Genomic DNA, 19,305 nt, shown 5'->3' with positions numbered 1-19,305 from the left:
CTGACATTATGTAATGGGCTACTGATAAGATTTGTACTTTGATAAAAGCTTTTTAAAAACGGGCAAAATAGGGTTCTAGGTTGACCAGTATTTTGGTAAGATCCTTTACTCTCCATAATTCCATCAAAGAATAGACGTTGTAGGAATTTACGGTGGGATTGCCTGCTGTTGATGTAAGAATTTAAGTTCATCAGACTCACATCTGTTTATGTTTGAAGTGTTGAAAACCATTTAGATGTTATTGAGTATAAATTAACAGTTTTATGGCATTTCTTAACAATTCATAGAATTGCTAATGATACCTTCACTATCGGCATGTTAGAACCCACCCAGAAAGGCTATTTCTTGTGTAGTATAGACTTAAACCCTGTACATTTGAACCAGTTTTAATATTTGAAGTTTTAACATCGTATGACCATTTTATTTGGGGCAAGATCCTAAAATCTGTGTTTTGTTTTGATAGAGCATGGTAGAATCAATCAAACACTGCATTGTGTTGCTCCAGATTGCTAAAGTAAGTAAAATTTGCTTTTGATTACTTTGATTTAGTGAGATTTAAAAATTATAATAGCCTTTTTCTTTAATAGCCAAAAAACTCAGTTCTGAAGTATATTACCTTTCTACAGTACATTGTATTGTGCGGTTCCTGGTACTATTGAACACCTATTATGTGTGGACATTACTTTACCAGCATATGCATGTTTTCGATGAGGTAATTTCTGATGGTGTCCAGGAAGGAGGGGGGAGCACATTTGAATGACTCACCCCTTCCTTCTGTTTTATCCGTTATTACTGCTTGGGACAGGGACATATTTTGCAAAACCTTTCACAAAAAAAGTTTTCCTTATGAAAAAGGAATTAAATTTTAGCAGAGTTCTTTTTCTCATCCATAATGAAGTGTATAACAGAGATATTTTTTAAATTGTGTTTGTTAATAGATTTTTTTTCTGGTACTGAACTGCATTAATGAACCACTACTTGAATTGCTCTTCCTTGTTCATGAAGTAAAATATGTTTTGAACTATTGTAATGGGTTAAAAATCTCATGTATATTGTCTGCTTTTCTGAAAAATTTTGGTCTATTTAACCTACATATATATTTTTTATTGCCCGATATTTTGAAAAACAAGAATTTTAGTGTTTGAAAATATGAATTAAAAACATTTTTTTCCCCATTATTTCTACCTGACGTGTACTTCTGTATTTCTAACCAGTGGCTAGAAGTGAGTGGACAGCCAATTCAATAGCTAAGTTTGGAGTGTTTGTGTGAGTTTTTAATTACTGGCCTGTTTTATTTATTCAGTTGCATGTATTTGCCCAATAATAGATACTTTTTACCTGGCGTTGTTAATGACACAATAGCATAAGACAATCCATTTGTGCTTAGATAGGAAGGATATTCAGCTTACAAGTTAAAGGTGGGTAATGTCATTTTTTTTGAGGCCAGATTCAGTATTAATGTGTCAGAACTTTAGGGCTTGTGTTTACTTTCTAGGCCTTCTTGACCACTATGCCTGATTTCCTATGTATCTGTCTAAATTTTTCATGTACTTTTGTGGATCAGAATATATTCTAAAGCTCAAAAAATGGAGGATAGGGTTGGAGGCATAACAGCGGTAAGGTTTTTGTTTTCGTTTTTCTTGACTGTGAGATTGCATGGGTGGGTGGGAGCACCTGCAGTTACCCAAAAGCCTATATATAGGTAACCAGTAAACTACGCCAGGCCCGGCGTTTGAGGGAGTCATACTGCCTTCTCTAGAAGAGCTCGTAGCTTTTAGGCCAGTTTGGATGATCTCTACACATCATTCAGGACTTGAGTAGTCGTAAAATAGAGCAGCCTAGCCTCTTTCAGTAGCTCACCTTTTAGCCACTCATCAAGAACATTTTTGGTGTTCTCTTTTTAGTTTGTACCTCCTACTTGTCTATTTTTTTTTTGGTTTTTTTTTTTTTTTGGAGGAAGATTAGCCCTCAGCTAACTACTGCCAGTCCTCCTCTTTTTGCTGAGGAAGCCTGGCTCTGAGCTAACATCCGTGCCCATCTTCCTCTAGTTTATACGTGGGACGCCTACCACAGCATGGCTGCCAAGCAGTGTCCGCACCTGGGATCCGAGCCAGCGAACCCCTGGCCTCTGAGAAGCGGAACGTGCGAACTTAACCGCTGCGCCACCGGGCCGGCCCCCCTACTTGTCTATGTTATCCCAGGTTGATAAACCTACATTTCAAGGTCATTCTGAATGGGTAACATGGATCAAATAAATGGAGTTTGGCTTTTTTTTTTCTTTTTTTCCTGACCTTGGATAACTTTTTTTGTTTTACTGAGGTTATGATAGTTTACAACATTGTGAAATTTCAGTTGTACATTATTATTTGTCAGTCACCATATAGGTGCGAAGTCTGGCTTTTTAATTTTTTCCAGAAAGAAGTTTTATTGTTGTTAAGTCTTTTTATGTACAGATACATCCCTTAAATTTTTTATGTACCCTATATGAACTCTGTGTATCTTTAAACCTAATTTAAATATAAATGAGACCATACCACTTGCCTGCTCACCCCCCCCCCCCCAATGGTTTCCCATCTCCCTTAGAATGGAATCTAAACTCCTCACCATAACGTACATCATCTGAGCCATCACTCGCTTGATCACACCATTCTAACGACATTGGCCTGTTTTCTTTTTCTCAGGCCGGGCATTTTCTGCTTCAGAGATTTGTATTTGCTGTCCCTCTGCCTGGAAGACATTTCCCCCAGGTTTCCAGAGCTCACTCCCTCACTTTATTCAAATTTCTGCCAACATGAAACCACTTTGGAGAGACTTTCCTGACCACTTATCTAAAATCATCTCTGCCTCCCATTAGTTTGTTTTTCTTCATGGCCTTGCATCACTAGCCAAATTTACATAATATCCTGTTTATTGCCTCTCTACACCTGGCTATAATCTCCATGAGGACAGTTGTCTTATTTACCACTTGTATGAGTCTGCTTGGGCTGCCAAAACAAAACACCACAGACTGGGTGGCTTAAAAATAACAGAAATTAATTTTCTCTTGGTTTTGGAGGCTAGAAGTCCAAGATCATGATGATTCTGTTTCTGGTGAGGATTCTCTTCCTGGCTTGTAGATGGCCACCTTCTTGCTGTGTCCTCACATGGCCTTTCCTTGATGCGTGCACACTGAGAAGAGACAGAGAACGTGAGCACTCGCAGGAGACCTCTCTGGTGTCTCATCTTATAAGACACTTAGTGGATCAGGGCTCCTCCCTTGGTACCTTATTTAACCTTAATTTACTTCTCTAGAGGCCCCATATCCAAATATAGCCACACTGGGGGTTAGGGTTTCAATATCTGAAATTTGAGGAGACACAGACATTTCACCCCACAATACTGCTGTATCCTCAGTGCTTAGAACAGTTTCCTGCCGCATAGTAGGCACCTGATAAATAATTGTGAATTTTGAATGAATTTTTCTAATACGTAATTTTTAACGGTTGCATGGCTAGTATTTCCACTATATGTATGATTTTTTTTTATTTAACTGCTTTTCTGCTGTGCTGTGATGATCACCCTTATAAATTAATCTTTGGGTAAATCTAATCAGTTAACCTGTGATTAAGATAGAAGGTTTTTAAATAATGAGCGACAACATGACATTATCTTTAAAAGCATGGACTCTGGAGCCCAACTGAGGGTTTGAATCTTTGCTGCACCACTTGAGCAAGTTTATTTATCCTCTCTGTGCTTTGGTTTCCTCTTGTATATAAAATGTGGATAGTAATAGAACCTCTACTCTTACTGATAGTGTGAGCCTTAAATGAATTAGTATTTGTAATGCTCTTGGTACCAGGCATATAGAGCAAGTCCTCAATAAGTGTTTATTAAATTTAAAAGAAAATTTAGGGCTGGTCCGGTGGCGCAGCAGTTAAGTGCACATGTTCCACTTTGGCAGCCCAGGGTCTCCCAGTTCGGATCCCAGGTGCGGACATGGCACTGCTCATCAAGCCATGCTGTGGCAGGGGTCCCACATATAAAGTAGAGGAAGATGGGCACGGATGTTAGCTCAGGCCAGTCTTCCTCAGCAAAAAGAGGAGGATTGGCAGATGTTAACTTGGAGCTGAGCTTCCTCAACAACAACAACAAAAATTTAAGAGGTCTTAAATTTTAAAGCAACACTATCACATGTTGGTACAAATGAGAACTTCCATCTAATACTGATTTGGGAATGTAAGTTGTTATAGCCACTTTGGAGGACTATTCTTCACCGGCATGTTAATAAGATATGGGAATCAGCTTCTTTGAGAGAAATATTGCCATGTGAGAAACCAAACGGATAAAAGAAGAGATAATTTGACATCTATCTTGTTTGGGGTTGATTTAGTATTGGCTGCTTAGACGCAGCTCTAGGTAGAATTTAAGTTCCCTCCAGTTTTTTTCCCCCTAAGGATTGGCACCTGAGCTAAAATCTGTTGCCAATCTTTTTTTTCTTCTTTTTCTCCCCAAAGCCCCCTAGTACATAGTTGTATATTCTAGTTTTAGGTACTTCTGGTTGTGTTATATGGGATGCCACCTCAGCATGGCTTAAGGAGTGATGCCATGTCCGTGCCCAAGATCCGAACCCCGTGAAACCCTGGGCCTCCGAGCATGCGAACTTAACCACTTGGCCACAGGGCTGACCGTGTTCCTTCCAGTTTTGATTCTTTCATTTTAGTTCTCCCAAAAGCTTCCTTACTGCCTAAATAATTAGTGCGTTGATTCCCAAACTTTGCTGTACATTGAAATTACCTGGGAATCTTTAACAGTTCAGATGCCTGGCTCCCACTCCCAAACTTTCTGTTTTAATTGGTATGGGGTATCTCCGGGCATTAGGCCGTTTTAAACTTCCAGGTGATTCTAATGTGCAGCGAAGTTTGGGCACCACTTGTTTAGTGGGGTTTTCAGGTGGACTGTGTTAGCTCAGAAGACTTCACTCTTCCTTTGTACCGTAGATGGAGACAGTCTTCCCCTCATGGGGAACTGCAGAGGAAGTGAGGAGTTGAGGGAGGAGTGGAGCAGAGACCCGCTGCACCTAGGGACTTCACCAGTTCTTCACTGAGATTAGGTGATAGGACTATATGCCACAACTCATAAAAGCAAGTGAAATTAATTTTAATAATGTATTTTATTTAACATAGTATACCAAAATATTACTTCAACATGTACTCAATATAAAAATTCATTAATGAGGTATTTCATATTCTTTTTTTTCTTTTGCTCAAGTCTTCAATATCGTGGGTACACTTTACACCTTTCGCCACATTTCAAGTGCTCAGTACCTATATGTGACTAGTAGCTACCAGACTGAACAGCACAGGTCTAGATTATCCTTTCAGAACTGAGTTATCTAACCATAGATGCTTTTAAAGTAGATTATATAATTAAGTTGTCCTTGGATCCCAGGTTCTCTCCCCAGAACATTTTTCTGCATAAACCTTTTGTTTTCATCAATATTCATTAATTTCTCATCAGGCTTTTTTAAACGGGTTTATTGATATATAAGTTACGTAATGCCATAAAATGCACTCATTTAAAGTGTACACTTGAATAGTTTTTAGTGTATTTACAAAGTTGTGCAGCTGTCACCATAATCTAATTTTAGCACATTTTATTACCCCCAAAAGAAACACCATACCTATTAGGTAGTCATTTGCTGTACCTCTTTCCCTCATTACCCCTGACCCCATGCCTCTTCTAGTCCCTCGCAACCGCTAATCTACTTTCTGTCTTTAGATTTGCTTATTCTGGATATTTGATATAAAATATTCATACAGTATGTGGTTTTTTGGTGACTGGCTTCTTGCATTTAGCATCATGTTTTCAAGGTTCAGCCATGTATCAGGAGTTAATTCCTTTTCATTGCTGAATAATGTTCCATTGAATAGATATACCACATTTTGTTTATCCATTTGTCAGTTGGTGAACTTTAGGTTGTTTCCACTTTTTGGCTATTATGAATACTGCTGCTGTGAACATTGGCCTGTGTTTTTCTGTGGGTGTATATTTTCATTCCTCTTAAGTATATACGTAGGAGTGGAGTTACTCCACTCTCTGTTTAACTTTTTGAGAAACTGCTAAACTGTTTTCCAAAGCAGTCACACCATTTTACATTGAGACCGACGGTGTGTAATGGTTCCATTTTCGCCACATCCTTACCAACATTTGTGATTGTGTTTTTGATTATAGTCATTCTGGTGGTATCTCACTGTGGTTTTCATTTACATTTTCCTTAGGAATAATGATGTTGAGCATCTTTTCATGTGCTTATAAGCCATTCATATATCTTCTTTGGCGAAATGTCTATGCAGATTCTTTGCCCATTTTGTAATTGGGTTTTTTATCTTATTGAGTTGTAAGAGTGATTTTACATATTCTGGATACCAGTCCTTATCAGATACATGATTTGCAAAATTTTATTTTGTCTTTTTGTTTATTGCTGTATTCCCAGCACCAGGAACTATTCCTTGCACATAGAAAATGTTCAGTGACCTTTTTAAAGTTTAATTGAGGTCATAATAGTTTATAACATGGTGAAATTTGAGTTGTGCATTATTGTTTGTCAGTCACCATACATATGTGCCCCTTATGTCCACCCTCCAGCCCTATTACCCCGCACTTTTTTTTTTTTCTCCTGAGTCTGTGGATTGTCTTTTCACTTTCTTGATAGTGTCCTTAGAAGCATGCATATTACGGGGCCGGCCCTGTGGCACAGCAGTAAGTTCGCATGTTCCACTTTGGCGGCCTGGGGTTTGCCGGTTTGGATCGCAGGTGCAGACCTACGCACTGCTTGTCAAGCCATGTTGTGGCAGGTGTCCCACATATAAAATAGAGGAAGATGGGCATGGATGTGAGCTCAGGGCCAGTCTTCCTCAGCAAAAAGAGGAGGATTGGCAGCAGATGTTAGCTCAGGGCTAATCTTCCTCCAAAAAAAAAGTATGCATATTTAAAATTTTGATGAAGTCCAACTTACCAGTCTTCCATTGCTTGTGCCTTTGATGGCTTATTTGAGAAATCATTGCCTAATCAAAGATCATAAGGATTTATCCCTGAGTTTTCTTCTAAGAGTTTTATAGTTTTTTCCACTTTGAGTTAAATTTTTATGGTGTGAGAGAGGGGTCCAAATTTATTTTTTTGCATGTCATCCCAGCCCCATTTGAGTCTCACAAAACTTGAAATAGAAATTTTCTTTCATCACCTAGTGTGTTTATTTTTTGTTTCATATAATTAGTAAGTGTATAGGTACATAATTAAGAGAATTTTCACTAGACTACGTTGCCTCATTAGAAAGATGGGGATGTATTTCATGTATTTTGTTGGTAGTCACGGTTTTAAAAATACTGGAGTCTGTAATTCTGGTCAGAAGTCTTCCCAAATAATGCGCTGCCGCTGTTTTTGTTCACTGTCCTGTTTCCAGATCTCAGTTATGCTGGTGTGTTCAGAGAAGAGAGTAGCCCCGTTGTGTTAAGGAATGAGAATCAGAAAAACATGTGCTTTAATTTAAGTGAGAAGTAGCATTAGACCCTTTTCTTTGTTTCATTCATGTAATTCATACTGAATTCAGTCAAATCTCTGGTTCAGGAATACCTGAGATTTAGCTTTAGCTGACTCCAATAAAAGGCAACTAGTGGTTTAGTTACAAAAAAATTTTAAGAAGAACAGTGGAAGGAGAGAGGGAGAAAAATGAGTATAAGCCTTTTTAAGTGATGTAAGCCTTTGAAGTTCATGATGGAAATCGATTGATAGGCATTTAATAGTCTATGGGGTCATGTAGTTTGACTCTGCCTTAAAAAACAAACTACAACAGTAACAAAAATAATAAACACTAAACCCTAATTTAAAATATCCTGGGGCTGGCCCTGTGGCCGAGTGGTCAAGTTCGTGCACTCCGCTTTGCGGCCCAGGGTTTTGCCAATCCAGATTCTGGGCGCGGACATGGCAATGCTCGTCAAGCCATGCTGAGGCGGCATCCCACATGCCACAACTAGAAGGACCCACAACTAAAAATACACACCTTTGTACCGGGGGGCTTTGGAGAGAAGAAGGAAAAAATGACATCTTTAAAATATCCTGTAGATAGTGTACATTATTAATTGAGAACATTTTAGGGAAAAAGTTGTCAGATATTTAAGTTTATTTTAAATTATACCAGAATTAGAAAATGTAATGTGCTATATCAGTAATCTATTGCTGCATAACAGACCACCCCAAAACTGAGTGTCTTAAAATAGCAACAGTGATTTATTTTGCTTACAAATCTGCAATTTGGGTAGGCATTATGATTTGTTTCTGTTCCATGCAGTGGTCACCTATGGTGGCTTGATTGGGATGCCAGAGGATCTACTTTCAAGATAGCTCACTCACATTCCTGGGAACTTTGGCTGGGGGCCTAGGTTCTTCTACATTTGGTCCCCTTCATGACTCTTTGGGCTTTCTCACAGTATGGTGGTTGGGTTTCAAGAAAACAAGATAGAAGTTTGTGGTATTTCCGTGACCTACTCTCAGAAGTGACATATAGTCATTTCTGTTATACTTATTGGTAGAGGTGGTCACAAAGGGCCGTCTAGGTTCAAGGTAGAGCACGTGAACTCTACCTCTTACTGGGGCCATTTTTGGAAAATTTAATCTACCACATGTATATATTTCTAAGAAATTCTTTGAAAAAATCAATTGTATTGTTTAGAAATTAATAGGGGAAAGCTAAAAGTAAATTAAAATATCATCCCACAACAAGCTTTAATTTCTCTGTTTTATTCTCAATAGTTTATTTTCAGCTGTTTCTATTAAGAATTACTGAAACTTTGCATATTTTAAATATATAGTTAATTCAGTTGTACTAGTAAATGGGAAAATTCCAACATGAATTATGTAGATATCAAAATGCAGTTATTCTCAGGGATATGCAAATTCAGTTGTACTAGTAAATGGGAAAATTCCAACATGAATTATATAGATATCAAAATGCAGTTATTCTCAGGGATATGCTGTGTGTCAGAGGTTCCCAAGACCACCCCTGGGTTTGGTGATTTGCTTGGAGGACTCACAGGACACAGTTTGTAGTCATACCCATAGCTACAATTATTACAGCAAAAGGATCCAAAGCTAATTGAGCAAAGGGAAAAGTCACATGGGGCAAAATCCAGAGGAAACTAGGCACAAGCTTCCAAGAGTCCTCTCCCAGTAGAGTCATACAGGATCTGCTTACTTCCTCCAGCAGCAAATCGTGGCAGCACTTTTGAAATGATGTTCACCAGGGGAGCTGTTAGAGACTTGAAACCCAAGGTTTTTATTGGAGGCTTGTGATGCACTCTATACCTAGCACTTACCAAAATTCCAGACTTCCAGAAGGAAAGTAGGTGTTCAGCATAAACCTTATTGTTTCCTTAAACAGTTTAGGCACAGTGAGCTACCCTTAAAGTTAGGGTGGTAGGAACTCTTCTTAAATACGGTTTCCCAGACACCAGCCAAAGGCCAGCTTTGCAGGCAGGCTCTTCTAAGGATAGCCATTTCATGCCTGGTATGTAAATTCTATTCTGCAAATGCACTTAAAATAAATGATCCCCAAATCTTCAAATTGCTTTTGGTTAACTCTTTAATGTAGGTTTCTGAGTAACCTCAGTAGTTAAAGAAAGAAAAAGTTACAGATAAATGAGCTATAACTTGGCCATTATGTTTTAAACCAAGACCAAATATTGGTATTTAACAACACTTGAAAACTTCCTGATAGTATGGCATTAAAACTTTAATCAGTTTTATTTAAATTTAAATATATCGTCTGCATAATACAATATATTTATGGATTATGGTTATGGGAATGAATATGTGTCGATGACTTTCCACCACCACCTTCTTCAAGTACATCTCTGTCTGAATTTTCTCATCTATCCAATGGGGATAATAATAGTGTTGTTGGTGGAATAAATGAATTAACATACATAAAATACCTGCGGGGTAGTAAGTGTTAGCCCTTATATCATCATTCCATGGTTACAGTGATTATGTTTCCTGAAACAAAATCAGACCATCTATTTAGAAAAGTATTAGTATAATTCTGGGGCCAGCAGTCAGAATATGGTAAATTGTGTCTACCCTGAGTTTTTGAGGGTATATGATTGTCATACCATTAAAGTGCAGTAAGAGTTTGGGAGTTGTGAGGAGTTGGCATAATTTACTATAGACTCAAACCCAGAAATATTCAGGGTCTTCGACCTAAGTTAGGATGTCTGCTTCTACTTGTTGGTACCAATGTGACTACACAGTTCAATAGGATATTTCTACAATGAACTTCATTAAATGCCTGTATGAAGATTAATTGCCATGCTGTTAATGTTGATTGTCTTGTAGCCAGTGATGGAATTACATTTGGCTAGGAATGTACAAATGGAAATAAAATCTTAGTGGAAGCAGAGAAATAGTTTTCTAACACTGTTACTTACCTAGTAAAATAAGCTTTCTTAGTAGGGAAGAAAGTACACAAAGAGTTACTTAAATGAAGGAATGAAGTTAATATTTTTAACATTTCTCCTTAAGGACCAGTGTAATGCGGAGAAGCACGCAGATGGAATTATAGTAAGTTTAATCTAATCCTTTTGTTTTCCTTTACTTCTGCAGAGCATTATAACCAGTCATGTCAGGAGAAGCCTGAATTTCTACTCATTTTCAACGCAAATTCCTGTTTCACCTACTCACTGCTTTTTGTGGTTGACTCTTGCAATTTTCCTTGAGCTCCTAAAGATCTTTCAGCAATCATTTGGAGGGGAAATGTCAATCTTAAAATTTTTCTAAGTGTGGGTTCAGATTGATTCACTTTGCATGTGTTAACTTGAAGGGTTAATCATGATATGAAAATGCAGCTTTTATGACTAAGGAGTAACTCACAATGCTACATTTCTTGTCAAACTTCTTTTTTTCTCAGATGAAAGCAGATGGGGAGGGGTATAATACTGAAACATATCTTAATCTATTTAAATATGTTTATAGGTTTCTGTTATTTTCTTATCTTTTGTTTTTAGATTTTGTGTATTAGCTATCCTTGCTGCTGTGGTGTATACTTCATCTTTGTTGGAACAAGTTGCAAGATGAATTCTTTGACTTACAGTCATTGTCTGTTTTTCTCCTCCTTGGCATTTTACTAATTCCCTTATATTCAACTTGCCTTGTAAAAGAAAAGAAAATTGTCTTATTAGTACTTCCCAGCTGGAAATTTTTGAGCTACCCTAGTTTGATGGTAACCAACCAACTTCTGTTGAGACTGTATTTCGGAAGCAGGAGGCAGCCTCTCTTTTTTGTCCTGAGACTTTATAAATGCCAGCTTCTCTGAGATGTGGAAACTCATTTGTAAATCTTCAAAACCATCTCAGGATTATACTTGAAAAGATGTGCATGTTGTCTTTATATTTGTTTTAAAATTAAAACAAAGAAGTTAAGTATGTTGTTTGCATATTTCTTAAGAAAACAGAGAGATGGAAAACATTTTTTAAATTGGAGTTAAACACATTGGAATTTTTATTTCTCTTCTCACAGTGTGAGTTCAAAGTTTGAGCCATGGTGATGTCATACAATTATGTGGTATAAATACAGTCTAATCTAATCTATTTTTTCCTGAGATAAAGAAAATCTATGGGCAATTATTTTTATCTCTTTCCCTCAAAGCAAAAGTGTACTTTTTATGATGTTAAAAAATAGGGGCCGGCCTGGTGGCGCAGCAGTTAAGTGCGCACGTTCTGCTTCTCAGCTGCCTGGGGTTCACAGGTTTGGATCCCAGGTGTGGACATGCTGCTGCTTTGCAAAAGCCATGCTGTGGTAGGCATCCCACGTATAAAGTAGAGGAAGATGGGCACCGATGGTAGCTCAGGGCCAGTCTTCCTCAGCAAAAAGAGGAGGATTGGCAAATCTTAGCTCAGGGCTAATCTTCCTCAAAAAAAAAGGCTCTGAGCTAACATCTATTGCCAATCTTTCTTTTTTTTTTTCTTCTTCTCCCCAAAGTCCCCCAGTATATAGTTGTATATTCTAGTTGTAGGTCCTTGTAGTTGTGGGATGTGGGATGCTACCTCAACATGCTTGATGAGTGGTACCACATCGGTGCCCAGGATCCGAACCAGTGAAAGCCTGGGCCGCCGAGTGGAGCGCTCATACTTAACCACTCAAGCAACCCCCTCCCAATCCTTGAAAACCTTACCCACTTCACTTTACTAGGTTTTGGATTATTGATGATTATTTTCAGAGTTTCTTCTCTAAGTGTCCTTTACTTTCCAATCAGAATATTTATGGTAGGTGGACTATTGTAGTGACGAGAATCAGAGTTCTTATGTTCAAATCACTTGATTTAAGAGATCTGATTTAATTTTAGAATACTTATGCAGAGAGAGGGTTAAAAATTTTTTTTTTTAAATTTAGACTTTAAAATGTGAATGCTACAAAAACTTTACCATTATCTCAGATTCCGTTGTTAGGCACTTTTAAATTTTTACAAATGCTTTTTGGGTTCATTCATCAGCAAAGTATTTCTCTTTTAATTCTGTTTCAGTACTTGCTATAAGCTCTACCTAATATATATTTGAAGTTTAGTTTTCCAAATCAAAGAAAGCTTAATAACTTTCTATTTCTTGGGTTTTGTCCAGTATAGTCTTCTATGGTGATTTAAACTTTACTCTGGCAAAGACCTTGGTTTAAAATCCCCTCTCCTCCAAATACAAATGCTTCATGCAGTCTTGTTTTTAAAATGCCATCATGCTGGCAGAGTCCTATCTTGGCTTGGAATCACAGAAACCCAGCCATTTTTTTCTCTAAAATTGCAGCTACATGTTTGAGTACTTTTTTCTTCTAAATGCTCAAAAAAGAAAAAAGAAAAAAAAAACCTTCTTCCCCACACCCCCCAGTGAGAAGATACATCTCTGCCTTTAGTGACCGGAAAACTAGATGCCTATACTGTGCAATACACAGTGATGGACGGTGGCAGTAGTATAGGATGGAAGGGTAAGATCCCAGTGGTGCAGGTGCATTAGCTCGTCATAGGTATGACGTTTGTTAACCCCAAAGCAGGAGAGAGCACTTCCCTGTTTTTGGTGGAAAAACAGTATTTGTGGTGAATTAAGAACTTGAGAAGCACTGGCTTGAATTGAGAGCTTATTTTTCTAGCTTCCTGAAATCTTCCCATACCATTTTACGACTGTTTCCAAGTTTTCCCATTTAGCTTTACCTTCCTATATGGCAGAAGTTCATTCATTTTCCCTCCTTACTATGCCTTTTTCAAAAATAAGAAATGCTCAGACTTCTGTTTAGAAAAGGCGTTTTATTTCTTCTTTGTATTTTGACCAGTGTATCTGTATAGCTACCCTCATGACTTTGCTGTCAGGAATGTGGGCTTTTCATACATTTACGTGGGTCAGCGCTAGAAGGGCATTTAATTAAAAATAACTATACTGTGTTTTTTTGTTTTTTGTTTTTTTTTAAATCTCAGAGTACTATTAATCCTGTAGATGCAATATATCAACCTAGTCCCTTGGAACCTGTGATTAACACAATGCCTTCCCAGACTGCCTTACCTCCAGGTATAGTATTTTGAAAAATGTTTCACAGATTCATTTATGAGAAAAAACTTAATTTGTATGGCTGTTGTAGTAATCTCGAAGGGCTTTTTTTTTTTTTATAATAAGTAAAAGGAATAAAAAAAATAATAGAGGCAAAAATGAACTGGAAAAAGATGATAGTATTTTTGGTATTTGGACTTTCTGAGTACAAGGAAAGGGCTTTTGGTTTTCAAAGTGAAATGGAAGACAAACACGGTTACTAAGACTTGGATTAGGTAGTAGGACAGAATCCTATGACCCAGGATTCATGACTACCAAGGAGAACTTAATATACCTTGATCTGCCAGAAGGTAATCCAGGAATGTTCTATTTGGGGGTATTCTTTATAGCTCTCAACAGTATAAATGGTTTCTTCGTGGTGGACTTTAAGAAAATGAGAACGGGAAGAATGGAATTTGTGATGCCTACTGATTAGATAGACGTGTATTTTTAAGTAGAGAGTAATAAACAGTATTTTTTAAAAACTGGTAAAGGAGGGCTTAGGACCACACCCAGTGACACTGGTTCCTTTTACTTTTTTGCTGCATCTAACATTTATGTTCTCAGTGATGATGTAGTTGTCAGAAATTGTACCGGAAAAAAGGAAATCCTTTTTAAAAATGCTTGTTTACAAGTATGTGAAATCCTTTCGTGACTTTTCACTCCTTAGAATGAGCTTAATATCTCTCACGGGGCTAAAGAGGAGATACTGTGCCCATTTCAGATTTTGTGTAGTGAGATGCTTGGAAACACTTTGCCATGAGAAGCTTTTGCTGATTTTACAGAGCAGTGGTACTGAGGTATTGGCCTTCCATGACTGGTTTCTTCATATCCTGCCCAGTGTCTTAGTACTTGGTAGCAAATCATTGAGTTGAATGGGGATAGGAGGTCAGAAAGAAGGAGTAGCATAGAACTTGATTTAATGCAGTATAGTTTCAAAATTTTGAATCCCACAGCACTGCAGATAACAGAGTTGTGTTTGGGCTGTTTCTGTAACTTATTTCACGTCTTTACATCTCCTAGAACCTGCTCAGTTGTGCAAGTCAGAGCAGCGTCCATCTTCTCTACCAGTTGGACCTGTATTAGCTACCTTGGGACATCATCAGACTCCGACACCAAATAGTACAGGTACAGATTTGTGTATTTTCTTTACTTCTCATTACTCCCTGTTTACATTTAAGATTTGTGTTTGATTACTGATGAGAAAAAGATTGAAGAAATGTCTTGTGTATTTCTGTTGGAGATATCATAGTTTTACCATTACAATAGCATAATTTACCACTTCCATTCATGAAGTGGTTAACTTTGTGATTGAACCAGAACCTTTAGTAATAATTATAATTTAAATAAAATAAAATATTGCACGATTTTGTTCATTCGTTTACCCTAAGATTTATTTTGAAGATCTCTATTGACTTTTTAAGAAAATTTGCTCATTTTAGACTTGTATACTTTCTTAGTATAAAAGGATCAGACAGTGCAAAAGTATAGAGAGCAAAAGCTGAAAGTCCTCTTTACTCTTCCCTCTGTCATTGCATACATGTATGTACATATATACCTATATTGTGTACTTTCATTGTTGTTTTTGTTTTAACCTAAATAAGATGATGGGTTTCTGTGACTTTTCATTTAACAGAGAACGTTTAGAGTTACATTTAGGTCTACAACATTCTTTTTACAGCTGCCTGAGCAGGTATGACCTGTTTTTCCACTGATGGACATTTAGGTTGTTTCCAGTAATTTCCTATTATAAGCAGTACTTCAGGATAGCAACTTTTGGCACATGTGTATTTCTTTAAGATAGATTTATCAATCTTTCACATCTTTGCCAATTTTATAGGCAAAAAAGGTTACTTCATTTTAATTTGCATTTTCTTAATTTGTTTAGACATATACTCCTTATTTTTTGCTGTAATTTACAAAGATATCAATGTTAGTAGTAGATTTATTTCTTGTTTTAAAACTAATTAGATTTACTTTGAGTTACCTGTGGAACCAAAGGAAATGGAAGCAGTTAGTGCTTTGTCCCTGTTACACCTGGAGGCCAAAACCGAAACCAAAACCACTCTGGAGGAGACGGGAGATCAGCTCCTGCTGGTGCCCCACAGAACTCCTTCCTGGGCAGGAATTTTATTGATTGAAAAATTAACTTGTGATTTTAGCCCATTTTGAAATTTGAATTTTTACTAGGTACTGATGCTGTTACTGTGGTCTTTAATGTTTAACAGCATGGGCAGATGTCTTCTGGATTTTGAAAGAAAGAAAGCAACATTGCTCTCTTATTTGAAGCTCTTGGGAAAATGCTGATATTTAAATAATGAGCAATGATGAGCAATTTAAATAATGACTTTGAAATATTTTGGCTGACTTTTTTTTATATTTCATTACCATATCACCTCTTGTTCAATTTAAAAACAATACTTGTGTTTTATTTTGTTTTGATAAACAGGGATTATGTCAGTTTTAAAACAGCCAAAATTTGTTTTTTTGGAGATACACAAAACTATTATGAACTTTGAAAAAGTGACTGTTCTTCCTTAGTAATTTAACTTTAGGATAATTAATTAGTTATAAATAATAGTAATTTAGGATAAATTCTTTCAGAAATACATTTTAGAATAGGTGGATTTAAAGAAATTTTAAAAATTGTCAGTATCTAATTTATGTCTTATGTGATTTTTCAACCTGATTTCTTGATCTTCTCCACCTTTCTTTCCTTCACCTCTCTCACTAATACAGAAAAGAAATAAAGGAACAACTGAGCAAAAAAATAATACTGTTTGCTCTCTTAAGGGAAACTCAGTTCTTTTGTTTGCAGTTCTCATTCAAACTCATTTTCTTCTTGGACACGTTTTCAATTATGTGATCACCTGGAGTATTTACATGTTCCTTAATCATCTGTAATTCTTTGGTCTTTTCCCCCCATTTTAATAATAGAAAGTTCTTTCCCATCTTATTGCTGCTACTGGCGGGAAAAAATAAAAGAGAATTTAAAGTTATTTGCTAAAATGAACTATCTTTGGAATTTCCACAATAAGCATTACCTTTTTAAAGGTGGCAAACATTTTGTCTTAGATTTCAAAAATATCTTTGTGAACCTGGCAACTTTGTGAACCTGGCAACGTGGCAGGTGGATGTGTTCTTTCCCTAACTATGGAACCGTAGACACAGGAATGGGCTCAAAATCCATGAGTGGCTCTGCATTCATTTTTATTGCTACAATTCTCAATTTATTCTAGAACTGTGGCAAGCAGTGACTTAAATTTAATCTCCACCAGGCATAACAGTGTGGCATAAATTGCCTAAGAGCCCTCAGATGCTCAGTAAACACTTGTTAAATTGATCTCAATGCTCCATTGTTCTGTTTGATACTTTTATTGTTATTACTTTATTGCTAGACAGTGAACCAAATGATTGTCACAGAGATTAGAGGGTAGTCTGCTTTCTTTGGATCTCTGTTAATTTTCGTTTCCTTAGTTAGATTGTTTAGGAGTAGAAAGATGTTCCTCCAAGTCCTTTCTTGTTCCACAGTCTCCCTTTAGTAGCCCTCTATTTTCTCTGCCTTTGAGCCCCAGGCAGCTGACTTCGATTTAGGCGGAAAAGAAATAAGGGGGTGGGATGGTGAATGCTCAGGGCTTTGTGCAGAGCTTCTGTGTTTTCATATGACTGCCAGAACATACTGACTAATATGAATGTGATATCTTGAACGATATTTTAATGTTCTTTCCATCTTGCATTCCCATTGGCTCACTGCTACTTTTTTTAGGATCTATAGTGTAAAACAAGAGCCCTGGCTTCCCAGTGGTACTGTGAACCTGATATTGGTATCTGTTGTGGGACTTCCAACACCAGAACTTACTTACACACTGTGATTGTAATCAAAAGAGCTCCCTTCCTAATATTAAAGATAATTATAGAATGGGAACATAGCATTTTTTCATTTATCTAACAGACTATATCCCATTCTATAACATGATTTACCTTTTTCTTTTCTAGTTTAAATGTTGAATTTCTTTACATATAATGTAGGGACTTCTACCAACTTAACTTAACTCTTTCTTGATTTTAGAAAGGTCTGCTCTAACCCCATCTCCCTCATTTCTTCCTTTCTATTACCAACATTGTCTCCGAATTAAAAACCTTTTAACTTCCTAGGCAGTGGGCACTCACCACCTAGTAGCAGTCTTACTTCTCCAAGCCATGTCAACTTGTCTCCAAATACAGTCCCAGAGTTCTCTTATTCCAGCAGTGAAGATGAATTCTATGATGCTGATGAATTCCATCAAAGTGGCTCATCCCCAAAGCGCTTAATAGAGTAAGTAGATGAACTAAGTATATATTTAAACAACTCTCCTCTGATTTTTGAGAATGTTGTTAATGACAGACTCCCTTATAAGTTGTTATTTGGCAAAAACAAAAAAGACAGCTTATTTTTAATTGGCTTATTGAGCAAAGCCAGTTCTGTGAGAATGTTGATTTTACTCCTGACTTAATTGAAATGGAATAAATTAACATCAGCTATAGTGATATGCCAGTATCGTTCATTGCACTTGGGGCATTATTTCTGTAGCACCAACATTAGGAGGGGGTCAAATGAGAGTGTGTAAGCTAGGAAGTATTATACAAATAAGAGGTTATTGTTACTTGTTTTTATATTAGAGTGGAGATAGTCAACACCTATAAGCCGGGCACTACACAAAGGACCCAGTCCCTGCCCTCAGGGAACTTACAGTCTGTCAGAGGAACAGACAGACATTTGTAATCCAGTGGGATCCATGCGATGGTAAGAATAAGCAGAGACAGATGCCGTGGGAACATTTTGAAGTCTGAGAAGTCAGGGGACTCACAGAAGTGCTGAGAGGAAATGTGGTTGCAAAGAGAGAACAGACACCAGAGTGAGGAGGAGGGAGAAATGGAAATGTTCTCAGGAGCTGGAACCCTGTTAAGAGAGGCCTCGGGGCCAGGGGAGCTTGGTTTCTTTGGAGAACTGTAAGGTTGAGTGTGGCTGTAGCCTAAGTTGTGGGGAGTGGTTTAAAAAAAAGGTACAGAAGAGGTTGACAAGGGCCAGGTGGGGGGAGAGTCCATTGGCCTTTTACGAATTTTGAACATTTTCTCATGAGTGATGGCAGTTGCTTTTCAGGTCTGGATTTTAGAAAAATAGATTTGCCTAAATTGTATAATAGAATTGAATGCAGTGGAGCTGCGTTAGAGATAGGGAGACCAGCTGGACCCAGGTAGTGAGTTGAGAAATGTTGATCACCTGAGCTAAGGCAATAACATGGGAATGGAGGGACGTGTGGGTTCCAGAGATAGCGAGCAGGCAGATTCTGACAGATATTGGTGATAGGTTTTCCCTCATTAGAAAACATTTGACCTATTTTATACCATCGAATCAAAGCTAGATGTGTACCATTGTACAGAAAAGGCTTTTACGTTTAAGTCATTTACATGATAGCCGATAAGCAAAATACTTGTTAGCCCTACTAGCATATAGGTTGCTGTGGTTAAGACTTCGGATTTTAGAATCTTAGAAAGAATAGGTTCTAAATCTGTTTTGCTATAAAGGTGTATGACCTTGGTCAAGTTGTTTAACGTGTGTAATTCTCAGTTTCCTCATTTGTCAAATGAGGATAATAATAGTTTCAACTTCAAAGAGTCATTGTGAATATTTAAATGAGAATGTCAGTCAAATGCTTAATATAGTGTCTGGCATGTA

General features: G+C 37.3%; 1 protein-coding gene across 25 annotated transcripts in view; it reads left to right on the top strand.

Moving 5' to 3' along the window:
* OSBPL9 (oxysterol binding protein like 9) overlaps positions 1-19,305 on the top strand; it is a 156,150-nt gene that overhangs the window by 117,412 nt on the left and 19,433 nt on the right. For 12 of the 25 annotated variants that reach the window (XM_023630007.2, XM_023629996.2, XM_070259990.1 and 9 more), the window contains 5 exons: positions 464-514; positions 10,552-10,590; positions 13,481-13,571; positions 14,613-14,717; positions 17,745-17,904. In XM_023630007.2, the coding sequence (XP_023485775.1) occupies positions 464-514; positions 10,552-10,590; positions 13,481-13,571; positions 14,613-14,717; positions 17,745-17,904 (446 nt within the window). Of the gene's footprint in view, positions 1-463; positions 515-2,053; positions 2,202-10,551; positions 10,591-13,480; positions 13,572-14,612; positions 14,718-17,744; positions 17,905-19,305 lie in introns of those variants that run through there. The other 13 variants (XM_023630002.2, XM_023630012.2, XM_070259985.1 and 10 more) reach the window with 2 other exon arrangements.

This window comes from Equus caballus, chromosome 2, assembly GCF_041296265.1.
Source record: "Equus caballus isolate H_3958 breed thoroughbred chromosome 2, TB-T2T, whole genome shotgun sequence".
Taxonomy (NCBI): Eukaryota; Metazoa; Chordata; class Mammalia; order Perissodactyla; family Equidae; genus Equus; species Equus caballus.
Note: the sequence above shows the minus strand (reverse complement) of the source record. Positions and strands in the feature narration are given on the sequence as shown.